The sequence below is a fragment of the Lissotriton helveticus genome, chromosome 7, assembly GCF_964261635.1.
Source record: "Lissotriton helveticus chromosome 7, aLisHel1.1, whole genome shotgun sequence".
Classification (NCBI taxonomy): domain Eukaryota; kingdom Metazoa; phylum Chordata; class Amphibia; order Caudata; family Salamandridae; genus Lissotriton; species Lissotriton helveticus.
The window spans coordinates 1,084,070,829-1,084,086,766 of NC_136068.1; the positions used below are offsets into that span (position 1 = coordinate 1,084,070,829).

The 15,938-nt window shown below is 49.4% G+C and overlaps 1 protein-coding gene across 2 annotated transcripts in view; it reads left to right on the top strand.

Moving 5' to 3' along the window:
* Positions 1-15,938, top strand: part of RPTOR (regulatory associated protein of MTOR complex 1) — a 2,181,859-nt gene that overhangs the window by 2,088,612 nt on the left and 77,309 nt on the right. For both annotated transcript variants that reach the window (XM_078654105.1, XM_078654106.1), the window contains one exon: positions 12,147-12,233. In XM_078654105.1, coding sequence (XP_078510231.1) covers positions 12,147-12,233 — 87 coding nt within the window. The remainder of the gene's footprint in view (positions 1-12,146; positions 12,234-15,938) is intronic.

Consider the following 15,938-nt stretch of genomic DNA (forward strand, 5'->3'; position numbering starts at 1 on the left):
TTGCATCCTTGTGTGACTGGTGTTTGATGTTGAGTTTTAATGTAGCGCTGATAGGCCATAAAGAGTGGCAGAGAGGATAAGAGAACATCTGTAGATGGGAGGGATATAAACATGATGTGTGCAATTCTATGGCAGGTTAAAGGTGAATATATTTTGTGTTCACGGCAAGTCATTAATGTAACATTTAAAAGCTAGATACATTGAACATCTGAAGTGACTGATGTATTGTTTAGAATAATTGGATAACAGCTGGGCTTGTAAGATATAAACATTTGTTGTAAATAAAAGTTGTGGAGTGAAAATGATATAGTTTGTACATAAAGGAGACTTGGACTGTGCTTGAACTTTGTGATATAGTGTTTAGGTTTAGTAGTGTTCAAACTGACAAGCTGTATTCAATTGAGTTCAGTATCACTACAGTGGTAGAGCAAGAGTGGGACATTTGTCAGCAGTGTCGGTGTATTGGTATGAACACAGTGAGGGATTCCAGGACATGTTTAATAGATGATTCTTCAGACTGGCTTTAAAAGATTGTAGTGAGAGAGAGAGAGTTATATGGGTTGACAATTCATTCCTGATCCAAATGGCATTCCCTGCTTATCATCTGGTGAATGAGGGATAGTGACAGCTGGGTAAGAGTGCCCAACCTAGTTGCTAGACTTATCTCTGACTACAAATGTTTCAACCACATCTCCCCCGCACTTAAAACCCTCAAATGGCTTCTCATCGAAGGCAGATCCACCTGTAAGATTGCATGTATCACGCGCAAAGCCCTTCATCAAAACTCCCCACGTTACCTCCCAGACAAACTCCACAAAGCGGGCTTCACCGGACCAACAAGGAGCACCAACGCCCTCCTTCTTATCCCCCTCTGTTAAAAAAGAAATGCACACAAGCTCGCTCCTTCTCTGGAAACGCTCCTTCCATCTGGAACTCCCTGCCTAAAGACCTACGCTGTAACCCTTCCTACATCAACTTCAAAAAATACCTCAAATTGTAAATATTGGGGTCAATAATACCTACCTCTGACACTTTCTCCCACTCTGCGCCCCGTCAGGCTCCCCCTATTGTCCTCCAATTCTCTCACCTCCCCATTCTCCCTACGAACTCCCCTCCCGCTACTCCTTCCCCTCCCCTAACCATGCCTCTACCTTTAATTATGACATCTAGCCTCCCGCACTGCCTCCCACTGATCTCCCATTCCCCTATTCCCCTAATTCCCACTCTACTTATCCCCCTCCTTTATCCTATCTTTTTCACCTCCACACACCCACCCTAGCCTAATTACCCTTTACCCACGTGAGCTTATTTCACTTTAGTAAATAGCATTTGTATTTATCTGCTTTCCTTATACTGTTTCTTACTGCAATGTTTTTGAGCAAATGTATCGATTACTGTACCTCCTCACACTCCTGTAAAGCGCTCTGATACCCCTGGGTCTAGCCAGCGTTGTATAAAACCTTTAAAATAAATAAATACGAGAGGGGAGAAAGGGTTCAGAGACAGCAGATGTGATATTGGGCGACTTGTTTCGTAGGGGTCCGACAGCAGGTGGGCAGTTAAGAACACTGAATAATAACGATGGGAAATGACTCTGATTATAAATGCAGTGTTTAGCAGAGACAGAGAGCGAAATCCAACATGTGGCAGTAAAAGGAGATAGAATAAGCAAAAGCCAGCACAGTCACAGGCAAGCAGTGATTGGGAAATCAAAGGAAGGGGGAGGAGCCAGAGAAGAATCTGTGAAGAGAGTGTTTGGTCATAAGTTGAAGCTTGGGTAGCAGACTGGCTGTGACTAGGAAGCAATTAGGAGAACGTGATAAGCTAGGAGGCAGAACTATAAAGCTGGAGGGGAAGGGGTAGGCAGAAAAAGGCAGCTTTGAAAGAGCTGGGAAAAGGGCTCGTGACAGGCAGGCAACTTGCATGCGGTGTGGTGTTAGGAACCGGATTGATAGATTTTCACTCCTGTAAATAAGTCCTATTTGAACATCTGAAATACAACAAAGGACACTAACTAAATCCTTCATAACAGACACATTACAGGTGCATGATGGATACTTCTAACAGCAGGTTCCTCACTTTTAGAATATTCACAGGCATCTGGCTGGATCAGATTTTTCCCTCTTAAACTCCAACATCACCATTAGGTTTCCCTCTATGGCTCCATGGTGACTTCATACTACCTCAGAAGTGAAGAAGCAGAGGCACATAAAAGTGCTGCCCTGCTCGTTGATGTCCGTTCCTTTCTTTCTGCGCTCAACGTGGATCCGGTACTCCAATCCAAACTTTTTTGGTTTTCCGACTACTCTAAACTGTTTCAAAAACAATGCACCAGGAAAGATGTCTCTCCCCCCCCCAACAGAAACGTCAAGATTCAAGTTGTGCTCGGACTGCAGGAAACCGATATCAGGCACAGACCACATGACATATGTCTATGGTGCTCTGGCCACAACTCAAAGTTTTGACCCTCATCCACATGAAGGCAAACTGGGAGCAGGAAGTGAAGCTTTTTGTTTCATAGCACAAGAAGAGGTCATGTTCGAACAGGTCTACCTCTAAGACACTTTCAATTGTGGTCACATGTTGAGTCCTGTGCGAAGTCCCATTCCCACTCAAAGTCATCCAGTAAGTGAAAGTTATAAATGAGTCATAAGCGCAAAAAAACTAATGCGGAGGCCTCCCACTAGGAATGTGACATGGAGGCGGCGAGCTGGTGAGCGGGTGTCCCTTCAACAGAGCCTGAGATTTCTGGCGCAATTGCACTGGTAAGATGGACGACTACAGCAAGGGACAAGGGGACTACTCTGACAGGGGCTGCGAGTAGGGTCGGAAATCTGTGATCAGGGCGGTAAAAGACTTTGAGGCCTAGGTGGCGCCGACCTTGCACAGGTGACCCCGCGGTGATTGCAGAGCACTGCGGGGAGCCCAGCTGTGGAGGCGTTGCGACCCATTTGGAACGGGGCTCGCCCAGGCTGCAAACAAAGAGGACACCCTTCCTTGAAGCAACCCCCTGCCATTGAGAGGCACCACAGACTGATGCCCTGCTGCGCGCTTGGGCGGGCCCCGCCATTGCTGACCAGCGGACGAAGTGCCGTTGAGACATGACCCCACCTTTGGGGATGAGCTGCCATACAATATGATGCACCGCCTCCGATGCACAGCTTGCGCCACAAATTCTGACCCCCTAAACCGTGACCAGGCAAGATACTGACACACACGTACAACCTCTAAGCCTGACACGTTTACCACAACTACCAGAAGACAGCGGTCTTTCACCACACAGCGAGTAGGCCAGGAGAAGGCAGGCGCGGGCGAAGCGCTAGAGGTGCCTCAACTGAAACAAGACAATAGTGGTGAAGAGAATATTCTGCAGCCGACACGGTCGACCCAACAGTTGGTGATACTTAAAACCGACATCGCCATCTCCATCGCACTAGAAGGCCTGTATGAGGGTGACAACACGCTACGAGAAGTAAGAGTAGAGATAACGTGAGCAGGCAGATCACACTGGGCTAGCCACCGGTGGAATTATCACGTCTTGCGGGAATACCGACGCGATTGGGGACCTGGTTCTGAGGGTCGCTACCGCCCATTGGATGCCCTGATATCCAGAATTGCTGCAAGACTGATAGAATAGAAACTGCATGTGGGACCCACAGGCTGCGGCATCAGCCTTTGAGCCCAGATAGCCACACATGTTGTGACCGTAATTAGTGCCTCAACCTGAATACATCGTTCAAGTAACCAACGCCTAGGAGGCAGTTCCACCTCCACCTTGAGCTCCTGACGCAGCCGTTTTGCACATGTACTAGTCTCACCAGGCGCAACAACTTGTGATGGGCCGCGTGCGAGCCAAGATGCAGCAACGGTCGCAGCCTAGATCCTTCACGTTTGAGAGACGAGAGAGAGATGGAGTCGACGTCCACAGCACTGGCTGCCAAAATGGACTCTGCCCTCGCAGCAGTGGAGAAAAAAGGCGCTGCACTAGATCATACCAGGGCATCCCTGGAAACCCGGATTGAAAAGGTCACCTCAGACTTCACGCTTCTGCCTGCAGATCACCGCAAACTGTTCGAAAAAGTTACTACCCAAGGTCAAACGCTTAAGGAACTCCAAGGGTTCCTACACCGCCCCTGGCTCCCCAGATGATTAAAACTCTCTAGCAATGACACGAGTTAACATACTCACATGGAACATACGCGGCATGCACACACCCACAGGGCGATAGTCCATATTCGCTTATCTCCAGAGACACTCTGTTGGAATTGCCCTATTGCAGGAAACATACATGACGCTGCTGGAACTAGACAGACTGCGAAGGTGCTGGAGAGGGCAGGTGTATGGCACCGTGTATTTGGCCCAGGCGAGGGGCACCTCATCGGGGTGAGAGCGGGCGTCCCGTTATTTTGTGCAGACATGGTAATAGACCCAGAAGGCAGATACACTCTAGTGTATGGGACACTTAATGGTCAATCCATATTGCTGGCCTCGATATATGCTTCGAATGTAGACCAGGCATCATTCCTAACACAGTTGTCGCTGGTGCTGACTCCTTACACTGGGTTCCCCTGGTTTCTTTGTGGAGATTTCAATTCAGTGCTTGACGTACACGTACACAGATCCTTCCCTCCTCTCCATAAGACATCAGCTGTGTCAAATGCACAGACGCTCACAGACTGGCTCTCACACTGGGCATTGTTAGACATGTGGCGTGTCCTCCACCCCACTGAACGTATTTACTCTTATTATTCGGCAATGCATGACTTGCATGTACGACTGGATAGGGTGGTGGGTCCCAATCTTTACTCCCACTAGTTGAGAAATCGGAATACCTAGGGCAGAAACACTCCGATCATAATCCCCTGTGATTTCAGCTCAGCAGGGAAGCTGATGGGCCCCCTATACCCACATGGCGTCTCCAACCATCTGCGCTGGAAGAATCTGAATTCCGCTCCTCACTAGGGACCGCTATCCTTACATATTTTGACCTCAACGAAGGTACGGCGAGTAATGCGCTGGTGGAATGGGACGCCCTCAAACAACACTCAGAGGTCACTGTTCAGGAGCCACATGGAACATATGGAAGCAGCTAGCAAAATCAATCACCCGCCTTGAATCCCAACTGCTACAATATGAGTGTGAGGGGGAGGGAGGAGGCAGACATTCGAGCCGCCTGGAAACTCTTCGGACCCAGCATGCGGAACTCCTGGAGCACTTGAGGTGCATAACTACACAGCTCACACACCTCGCACACACGCTACAGCGGATAGGGCAGGCCGCCTGCTTGCCTGGCTACTATATCAAGAGTAACCACGCCCCGATTGCAGCTATACGCACACCAGAGGGAGACCTGGTGTACACACAACGTGAGATTCACAAGGTCATGGTAGATCACTATACACAATTGTACCAATCAAGAGTCTGCTGCTCAGGTCAGTGGAGAGGGGACACCTTCCGATACCTGGGAATTCAGATATATCGCCAGCCGACAGACCTCTTTGACGGTAACCTGGGAAGGACCTTCACGGCCATCAAGTCGCAGGTACACTTTTGGAACACGCTGCCGCTAACGGTCACTGACAGGGTAGCACTATCCAAGATTGTGATTCTCCCAGCTTACTTTATTACTTTGCTAACTTACCTATATATGTCCCTGCGGTCTTCTTTGTCACACTCTCTCAACTAGTCAGAGACTTTCTCTGGGGGAGCAACCGACACAGGATGGCACTAACAAAACTCTACCTCCCTACAGACCAAGCGGGGCTGGCTGCGCCTTGTTTTGAGCACTATTATTTAGCTGCACAACTGTAGGGGATAGCCCGCTGGCTTGTGGAGAAGGGTCGGGAGGACACGGCGTACACACCGCCCTCACGCTCCAGATAATTAAACTCCTCCACCCAGCCACCAAACCTCAATGCCAACACCGCTTCTATTGGCAGTGGCGTACAAATGCAATCGCAGGAGCCTATACGTCACCAGAGCTCTGGTCCCCTATGCACCGGCAATACCATTGGAAGGCTCCCCTAGCGGCACCGAGGCGCTCACATCTCTTGCACTCGCGGGCTGGCGAGACGCTGACATACAGACCCTGGGAGACCTATACCGAGATGGCACACTTATCTCATATGAGTACCTGGTTGAAGATGAGGGACTACCAATTTCCGTAGAACCCCGGCCACAAAAGTAACATCCCGGTTCCCTGACCTGGGGCTAGTGGTCGCCAAGCGACTTCTTACCAAGAAGAGGAAGGCGCAGGAACCGCCACATACACGAGCATGGAGACACTCGCTCTCCGCATGGGCCAGAGCAGAGGGAATTGCCATCTGGTTGGAAGAGACGCTGGGATTGAGGAAGGAGCCCATAGCCACTCAGTGGGAGGGACTGCTCCAAGCACTTCAGCAAACTGAGGAAGTAGACTCCGAGGGACAACCCGAGGGGGAGAGATGTGGGCCCGTAATAGGTGCCGAGGGTCTTGTCCGTGAGCAACCGTAATGTTCCATGTATACACATATACTAATTGACACCAAGGGTGGGCACAGCCGAAGCCAATGTAAGGGGGCAACTGTCAGGTTGACGAATTGTGGTGAGATGATGGGGGAGCTGGGGGTGATGGGGTGTGGGGATACTTACGTTAGCACCAGTCTATGTTGTGGTCGTTGGTTTTGATTGTTTTAACTACATGACATCAGTTCAGAAGTCCATACTGATCGATCTGAAAGACTTTACGCAACAGACTAATGGAACCATGCTATTATTGAACTGTAACCTATATCATTTGTGAAATTAGCTGAATACTAGAGTCAAACCCGGTCCCGAGTAGCGGCCACCTTATGTATACTTGAAATGCTCACACTTCATGTAACAGTAGTATGCTTCAACTGTTGATAGGTGATCCAATGTATAGCTGGCTCTCAAAACATGTTGCCTTTCATGAATATGTAAACTTTAAAGTCAATAAAAACTGATTTAAACAAAACAATAAGCTGGACTTGTCCCATCCCACCACTCGAAGTCTGGCGAGAAGTTACCAGAGCATTACTTGAAGTTTTCTGCATTGGGTCCCACCATTCCGTGAATTCCCCAGTCTGTCTTCGAACCCGCAACAGACAGAGACCTTCAAGGAGGCCGCACCAGTTGTCACCTCTGGACCCCTTCCTGGGCCCATACGTCTGAAGTCCAGACTTCCACTCCAGCACCAATATCAATGCCAGTTCCTTCAGTACTGGCACCAGTACCAGATCCAGTCGCGCCACCTGTTTCTGACCCAGAGCCAATGACGATCCGTACTAAGACTATGTTGTGCTGTGAATTAACTAAGGCGCAACCAGCGATTATGCAGCCAGAGCTACAGACTCTTGATGCCAGTACCATTAGGGGACTTCTGGCTGCAGATTCCTTACCTTAGAATTAACCCCAGGCATCGGACTGGTTCTGGAAAATTTTCATGAGCAGTACCCATGGGGTCGTCCGCCCCAAAAGAGACGGGCGCAGCACCTATATAGGTGCCACCCCAGCATGCTGATATCAATTCTTTTCTTTCATTTGCCAGTTAGGGCAGATCCGGAGAGAGCTATCCTCAGTCAATTATTGACTGACCTTTTTCGACTTTTTGTCGATCTTTTTTGCTAATCTTCTCCTGGTGTGTCAGGATGTCAACTAGGAAGGCTGGCTTCAAGCCCTGCAGCGCCTGTCACTTACATGTCAGTGATGGACCTGCACCTTGTTTGCCTCTGGTGCCTCAAGCGCTACCACGTGCGTCGACTGCCACGCCATGCGCCCCAAGGCTTTGCGGGAGCACTCCCTTAACCTCTTTGCCACTCGACGTGCGACTCCGTTATGGTCTCAATCCCGATTGAGAGGAAGCTCCCAGGATCGGTTTCAGAGCCCAAGATCCTCATCACATTCGAAGTAAGAAGTTCAAGAGGTCTTTTGAAGTCATCTGACGAGACACGGAGCGTCATCATTAAAGGATTGGCTCCGCAGTTGAGCCTGTGCTTGGGCCAGCTCCACGACTCCCTGAGTTTCCAGGAGCCACGGAACAACCCCCGCCCCACTTTGTGAGCTCTGTGAGGCCATGCTGTGCATATGTGGTTAGCCTGATCCCCCTTTGGGCCCCAGCGGGTTAGGGAGGTGACCCAACTGGTTCTCTGCTTGCGGTTTCATCCCTGGCTCTGGTTGGGCCCCCCTGGCACCACCCCATTCTCATCCACGACTCCGACATGGAGCTAGAGGGGCCTTGACCGATGCCGACTCCAGCGCTGACTGGAGGCATTCTTTCCAGGTCTGAGCCGGAGCTCGGACTCTAGTAGGATGGGAAGGGTCACTTGACCCTGAAGAATACCAGCCCCTAGACCCTAATAAGGACTGGTGTGAGGAATGGGCAGAGGCCAGCAGACTGGACACTTCTCCAGATACTGGCATGGTCTCTCATCTTACGTGGCTACAGAGGAGGGACCCTCTTTTGTTATGGTGGTGAGAAGGGGGGGCCAAGGTCTTGGACCTTAGCCTACCCTCAGTGGTAGTTTCCGGATCCTGGAAAGGAAGTAATGGACATCAGCACATAGAGGTGGTGCAGATATATTGGCCCGACGTCCTATGCAGGGCAGAACAGATCTGATGCTGATCTGTGCTGCACCACTTACCAACAAGTGGGGAAATTACGATTTGAAAGTTTCTAGATCCAGTCTGGTGCCTGTGGGTATTCACAAGGTGAGAAATCTATGGTTAGAAGTCTATCAGAACTTTCCATTGTGCTAGTTGAATTGCCTATCGGGGGACAACCACCCCAAGGATAGACATGTGGCATAACTACTTTTGAATAACTGAGTAGATTTCAGAAAGGCTGAGTCCATTGCAAGTAGAACTTTAAACATTGTTTCATGTCCACAGAATAGAGCACCCTTTCAGCTGGCGAAGATGGAGCTGAAAAGGAGTGCATAACCACTGGCTCATTTAGATAAAATACAGATGGTACTTTGGTAATAAAAGATGGATTGATACGAAGAATTACTCTATCTTTAAGGAACTGCAGGTAAGGCTCCATCGTTGTAAAGGCTTGAATTTCACTAATGCATCTAGCTGAAGTGATGGCCAACAGGATGGCCACCTTCCAGGAGAGGAACTTCAAGTCACACTTGTGAATTGATTCAAAGGGTGACTTCATAAGCTGTGACAGGACAATATTTAATTGCCATAGCACTGGAGGAGGTCTTACCGGAGGGTAGGCCCTGAAAAGCCCTTCATCTCTTTTATTAGTCTGTTAGACCACAAATACAAGCAATCAGAACGTTGTCTGTATCTGGAGATTGCCGCTAAGTGCACTTTGATGAAGGTAGTAAGCCTAAGGTTCACTCTACCAGAGGTAAAGCTGCTACAGCGGCTTTACTCCGTAACGTCCCTATTGCAGAAATTTGTAATGGAAGTTAGTCCACACCTCTGCTAAACACTACTTCCTGGACTCTGATGCCAGGGCAGATGCTCAGATTGGGCAGGCTTCACTGAGGAAACTATTTGCACAATAGTGGGTCTGTTTGTTTCTTTCACTGCTGGGGCTGTTGGTTGGGGATGGGCTTGCAATTCTATTCAGATGATTATGACTATACGCAGAGATCCCCTACTACAGAAGGAGTAATTTCTAACTTGTAACTCCAGTTCTGTGGTATGGGTATCTCTGTGATAGTCATAAGCAACCCGCCCTCCTTCCCGGTGCATGAAACAGTAATATCCAGAATTAAACAGGCCCTGCTTCTTCAAAAAGAACTGAAACTAACTAACCTTTGGCTGTGCATCATGGAATACCGAGGGTCTCTGGAAGGATTCTTAAAGGCACAGTATCCATTTAAAAACACATAATGGCAGCCTATGGGGGCTTGTCTGTCCAACCCTTCATCTCTATCATGGAAAAAGGATCTTTGTGAAGGGGAGGTTTTCTATGTGTGAAACTCAGTAAAATAGTTACATTTAAATGTTACCTGGCAATCTTTTTCACTTCAGGATAAAGTAATGGCCAGCGTAGCCTAGTTTTTTTTAGGCTGCATTATTGTCTATTACCTCTTTAGTGTCTATGCAGGACTGCAGAAGAGGACAACTTAAGAGGTTATATCTAATTAAGTGCTCTGGGGTCCACGCACATGGGCGTTCAGATGATTATGACTATCACAGAGACACCCCTACTACAGAACTGGAGTTACAGGTAAGAAACTACTCCTTGCTAAAAGCTTGTGAATTCCTATGGGCATTTGAATATTGAATTTTAATTCTGCTATTTTACTGTTACTGTGGGACTTCCCACCATGACCAGAGAGGAGATTCAAGCATGTGAATTTATAAAAGATATCAATACTGGAGAACCACAGTGTACAGGTAAGTAACTTGTTTCTTCCTCACTGGCCTGCTGCCTCTCCATTCTGTATAGTCAGTGCTGAACACCATAATAAATAAGGGTCTAAGTTCGCTGTTGGCACACAGTCACCTGCAATTTGGTGGATGTACTCCAAGTCTGAGGTCACAAAAGGAGAAAGATTAAGAAGCTGACTTTAGCACTCAGGGGTGGCATTTATATGCAGGTCCGTTCAGTCACTTCCTGGGTGGTACGAAGTTACTGGGGAGCCATATGGTCCTACCTGCAGAAGTGTGGCGAGTGTTTCTGGAAAAATCTCTGTGTTCATTCTGGCACTTGAAAATATTTTAAAGGTGAGAAATCGGTGGTTATATAGGATATCCACAGAAAGAGTGTTACTGAGTGTAACCTGTTCCTTTCTGTTAAGGATATTCATGAAGCTTGTGTGCGTCTACTTAATGATGTCATGGCTTGCTGTGCCTATTGTAGTATACATAAACCTTATGGAATATTGGGAAAGTGTATGAGATAGAACTGCAGTGGCACAGCAATGTTGAAGTCCAAATATTTGGAATAACAGGGTGCAAAGGGATCTGTTCAACATCTTAGCGCAGAAACAAATTATAGAATCAATTTAGCACTGTCCATGTGAGCAAGTGATATGCTGAGCAACTAATTGAACTACATTAGCAGACCTGCATTGAATCTCAATTCTTGAAAAACTTGATGATGTTAATCACTATTGAGGTTCATCGCCAGAGCTCTGTCTCATTCTCAGTACTGTAAGTGCTGTGTGGGTCTCACCATTGTAATAGTGACTGTGTTGTTAGACAAGTGCATCGCCAGAAAGTTGTAGTATCCGGATACTGTAGCAGCAGAGGTTGCTATAGTGTACCTTTGATGAACATTGGCAGATTTGTCAGAGATCTATATACTGTTGTAGCCAGAGGTACTGCAAGTCAGTGTATTGGTAGAGCTGTGTGGTGATCTAAGTCCTGATTTAGTGGGGCTGCTACCATAAAAGATTGAAAATTCTGGGTGCTCTCAATAGTGGTATGTAAATGTAAATGTATTGGGACTTATATAGCGCACGTATCACCCGAAGGCATCAAGGCGCTTGCCTTGGGAACCCGTCCTGGCTTTTCCCTGTGAGATAACCCCTACTGGGTATCCCCAGGGTGAAAGTCAGGCATCCCACAGCGGGTGGGCCGCCGTAGTGGAGATTAAGCAACTATTGCCCAGAGTTGCAGCATGGGACCCCATGATTAGAATAGGCACCGAGGCGAGAATTATCGAGTCCGTGGACATTTTGGGCTCAGGACCCTGCCGCGTCGGGAATTGAACCCTGGTCCCGTGCCAGACATCTGCATCAGAGTCTGCCGCTCTAATCAGTATAATGCGCAAAACATGTATCTTGAGCCGCGTTAGTGTCCTGTAGTGATCATTGAGGGCTATTCATTACTGGCACACTAGGAGTTCTGTAGGACTACCCAGAACATGCTATTGAATTTCTACCCTTGTATTTTGCTGGCACAGGAGTTCTGTCATGAGCAGTGGGGTGTGTGGGATTAGAGAATATCTTCAAAAGTTCTGGAGAACTTAACCTGGGGGAGGAAATTATACTGTGGCTAAAGATGCAAACAGGTGCTATACATCTGGATAAGAAAGATGTAATAGAGGGCACAATATTCTTATCCATCCCATGACTATTAAGTTCACTTTAGACCAGTTAATAATCAAGGGTATCAAGTGATCTTTCTGTGCTCAAGTTCTTTCCCTGTTTATCCTCCTGTTCTTTTTGTTTCAGTCGCGTCATGACTTATCGTGAACACACAGCTTGGGTGGTGAAGGCACACCTGCAAAGGCATTCAGATGGAAACATAATGAGCGTGAGGTAAGATCTGTTTGTGTTTCTGGCCATTGAGTCCTCCTTGGGACTTTGGCATTGTTGGCTGCTGGACGGCCCTTTGTGCCTATGTGTGTGTTTTGCTGGAGTTCTTGCGCAACCTTGGCCCTGAGATTAGGCCTTCTGCTTGCTTGGGTTGCTTGTCAAGCCTTCTGCAGGGGTGTTTTTCCCTGTAGCCCTTTTGTTTTTCCTCTGCTGTGGAAGTTGTTCCAAAGAGGGTTCCCATGTCTTGGGACTTAGCGTACCCTATGTGGGGTAGTGGTAGCTGTTATATAGCTTGCGCTCTGCTGGGAGTTCTGGTCGCCGTCTGGTGCTGGTTCTCCATGGCGTTCCTGTATGTTGCTTTGCTTCAAAGGTCGTGCGCGCCGTCCCTCGTAGTGGTGTGGCCGAGTTTTTTTTCCCCTCCTGCCCCTGTCCAGAGGGCTGGGGTGATTCTGAGTGCTCCCTTGTCAGGTGTAGACTGCCCGGTCTTTCTAAAGCCCCGGGCTGTTCTTCTTGCTTCTGGCAGCTTATGTCTGTTGGCGCTCTTCTGGCTGGCCTGGTGCCTTCCATCTGGAGGCGGCTCGCCTTCCTTCCCCTCATTTCCTTGGGCCCTCTGGGCTTCTTCTTCTTCTTCCTCCTCATCCTGCCTTGTCATTGAATGGAAGCTCTGTTGCCGTGTTCTGTTCTGTCCAGGCTGGTGGGGTCCTTTTGCAGACCCTCCTTCCCCGTGGGTATTGCTAGGGTATCTATTCTACGTGAAGGAAACTGCGGCTAGTAGTCTCAGATGTACGAGTTACTTAACTTCGGTAACGATGTATCTGGTAGAGACGATTCTAGCCGCAGATTCCTTCACGGCCCGCCTTCCTCCCCGTTCTGCGAGGACCCTTGGGTTGGTCTTCGATACTCTCCTCCCGGTGGGGCACTGTGTCTCCTGTGAGTGCTTTCTTTGCTCTTGACGGGTGGTTCCGTCTGGTTGCGGTTCATTCCTCCTCTTGGTTCCTTGGAGGATGGGGTTACGGGGCTCCTGTGCCCCGCTCCTCTGGCTACTCCAGGTTTGGGGGGGGGTTTGCCTTCAATCTCTGTCCTGCCTTCCTTCCTCTTGCTGCTGAGGGTCTTGGCCCCTCTGCTAACCTCTGAATGGGGGTCATCTGGCTAGGCCTTGCCCTTGTTCCTTGGGAGATGGTTGTCCTCTACGCTGGGGTGGCTTAGACGTTTGTGTTCCTGCCTGTCTTGGGAACTGGCTCCCCTTCCTTGTGTCTAGGTGGGGGTGTTGGGCCTGTTACCTGTCTCATGACTTTTACGCATGTTCCTTGTCTCAGGGGGAAGGCTGTCTATGTGCTGGCAGGGTTTCTGCTCAGGGCTCTGCTCTATTCTTTCTTCTGCCCCTGCCTTTGGACACTGCGGTGTTGCACTGTTCCGTATGGTGTTGTTTGTCTCCACTCTCTTTTTTCTACTCTTTCGTACCATATTCCCATGCTCCCACAGTTTTTTGTCTGGTGGCTCCGCGTTGTGGTGCGGAAAAGCTCTCCGAAGAAAACAGACCTAGGTGCGCCGGGGTGGGTCACGTACGCAGACGACGCTTGGGCGGAGTCGCGTGGTGTCGCCCCGCCCCCAGCATACAGGGATGATGTGGCAAAAAGTTTCCGGATCCAGTCTCGCGCCTGGGGATAATTCTACGTGAAGGAATCTGCGGCTAGAATCGTCTCTACCAGATACATCGTTACCGAAGGTAAGTAACTCGTACTTTAAGCCCTGCGGAACCGGTCACCGGCGAAGTCAATGACGGATCCACACTTCCGGTCTGTCTGGGGTACCTGGAGCGTGACCACGACACTAAGTTGTGCTCAGATTGCCGGGCGCGAAGGCTTTGAGGGAGTGGTCCCTGAAGCTGCTAGCTGCCCGGCACACAACTTCACAGAAGTTGAGGTCCCAGTCCAGAGGAAGATCCTGGGATCATTCACGGAATCCAGTGTCTTCTTTGTCCCATTTGAGATAGTGAGGGCATTCAGGTAAGAGGCACAAAAGGAAAAGTAAGAAGTCAAAGTGCTCTTCAACTTCTCCTTGTCTGTCAGCCGATACGAAGGAGCATCGGCATCTGAGGCCTGGTTCTTCGGAAATTTGTGCCTCCCTGGATATCTGGGAGCCGGAGCGACCCCTGCCCAGCTTAAAGAGTTTTATGAGGCCCTGCATCTGATATTTGGGCAGTCCGGGATTGAGGGTGGGGGGCATCTAGTTCCCCCCTACCGCTCTGGCCTTGGCTCCAGCGGACCCACATGGATCTGATGATAGACCCGGATCGGCACCGGTCGCACTACTTTGATGTTTCCAGATGCCGGTTCCGACACCAGCCCCATTGTCATCCCTGAATCCGACATGTAGCTGGAAATGTTTTCTTCCACCAGTCTGGCACTGCGGTCCGTGAACACTGCATGCATTTTGGGCTGTTATTCAAAATTCACTGTGGTATTCAGTTGTGCAGGTGCTGCCCATGGACCCGGAGGAGGCTCGTGCCCTACTTTCCCAACCTATTGCAGACAGGAGAGATGCATGCAAGTTAGCGATCTGATGTGGTCTGGGCATGACCGACTCGCTGGGCAGAGCGGTTTCTTCGTCAGTGATCTTCCAGCGCAAAGCCTGCCTGAGAACTGGATTCTCTGGGGATGTCCAAGCATCTCTTATGGACATGCCCTTTGAAAGACGCCCGTCTCTACCGAGACAGGGCGGACTCAGTGCTGGAGCGCTTCAACGGTACGGCCAGGTACTGGGGCCTTTCCATGGCCTCTCACCAACCCCAGTCCTCCTTTCGCTCCTCTTGTAGTCACAGAATGGGTTTCCAGCTTTCTTTTCCCACCCAGCCACTACGGCACACAAACTTCCCAGCCTCTGCATTGCCAAGTGGGTGGTAGGATACGCTATCACTTGTCCCACTGGATGTCTATATTATCAGACCGCTGGGTTCTTCAGATTGCCTAAAGGGGCTACTTCCTCCTGTTCGGCTCCACCCATGCCGCCCACTTACGACAGGCTGGCTGAGGACCATCTCCACTGTCTGTAAGGAAGTGACGGCTTTCATGGCCAAGCAAGCCATCGAGAGGATGCTGATGTCAGAAGTATGTAATGGTTGTTATTCCTACTACTTTCTGGCACCCAAAAGGGACTGAGGGCATCATCCTATCCTAGGCCTGCGCAATCTCAGTTTCTTCCTCGAAAGCAGAAGTTCAAAATACAGTCGCTGAAGTCCTGTCTGCCCTGGACCGAGGAAACTGGATGGATAGATGGACCCATACTTCCACATCCCCATCCTACCAGCACACAGGCGTTACCTGTGGTTCACGTTAAGCCATGAGCACTTTCAGTTTTACCTGCTTCCTTTTGGCCTTCCCAGCGCCCTCAGGTGTTCACCAAGATGAGCTCATCTGCAGAGCTCATGGGTGACCGTCTTTGCCTATTCCGAAGACTGGCTGTTAAAGGTGGGCTCGCCACAAGCTTACGTCGCCCACGACCAGACTACAGCAGACCTCCTGGACTCTCTGGGGTTCACTGTCAATGTGCTGAAGGTGCACCGGACTCCCTCTCAGACTCTCTCATTCGTCTGAGCTGTTCTGGACACGGTGCAATTTTGGGCCTATCCCACCGAATGGCGAGTCGAGGATATTCAGGCTATGATACCGATGTTTCAGCCTCTATCCTGGATGTCTGTGAGACTTACTC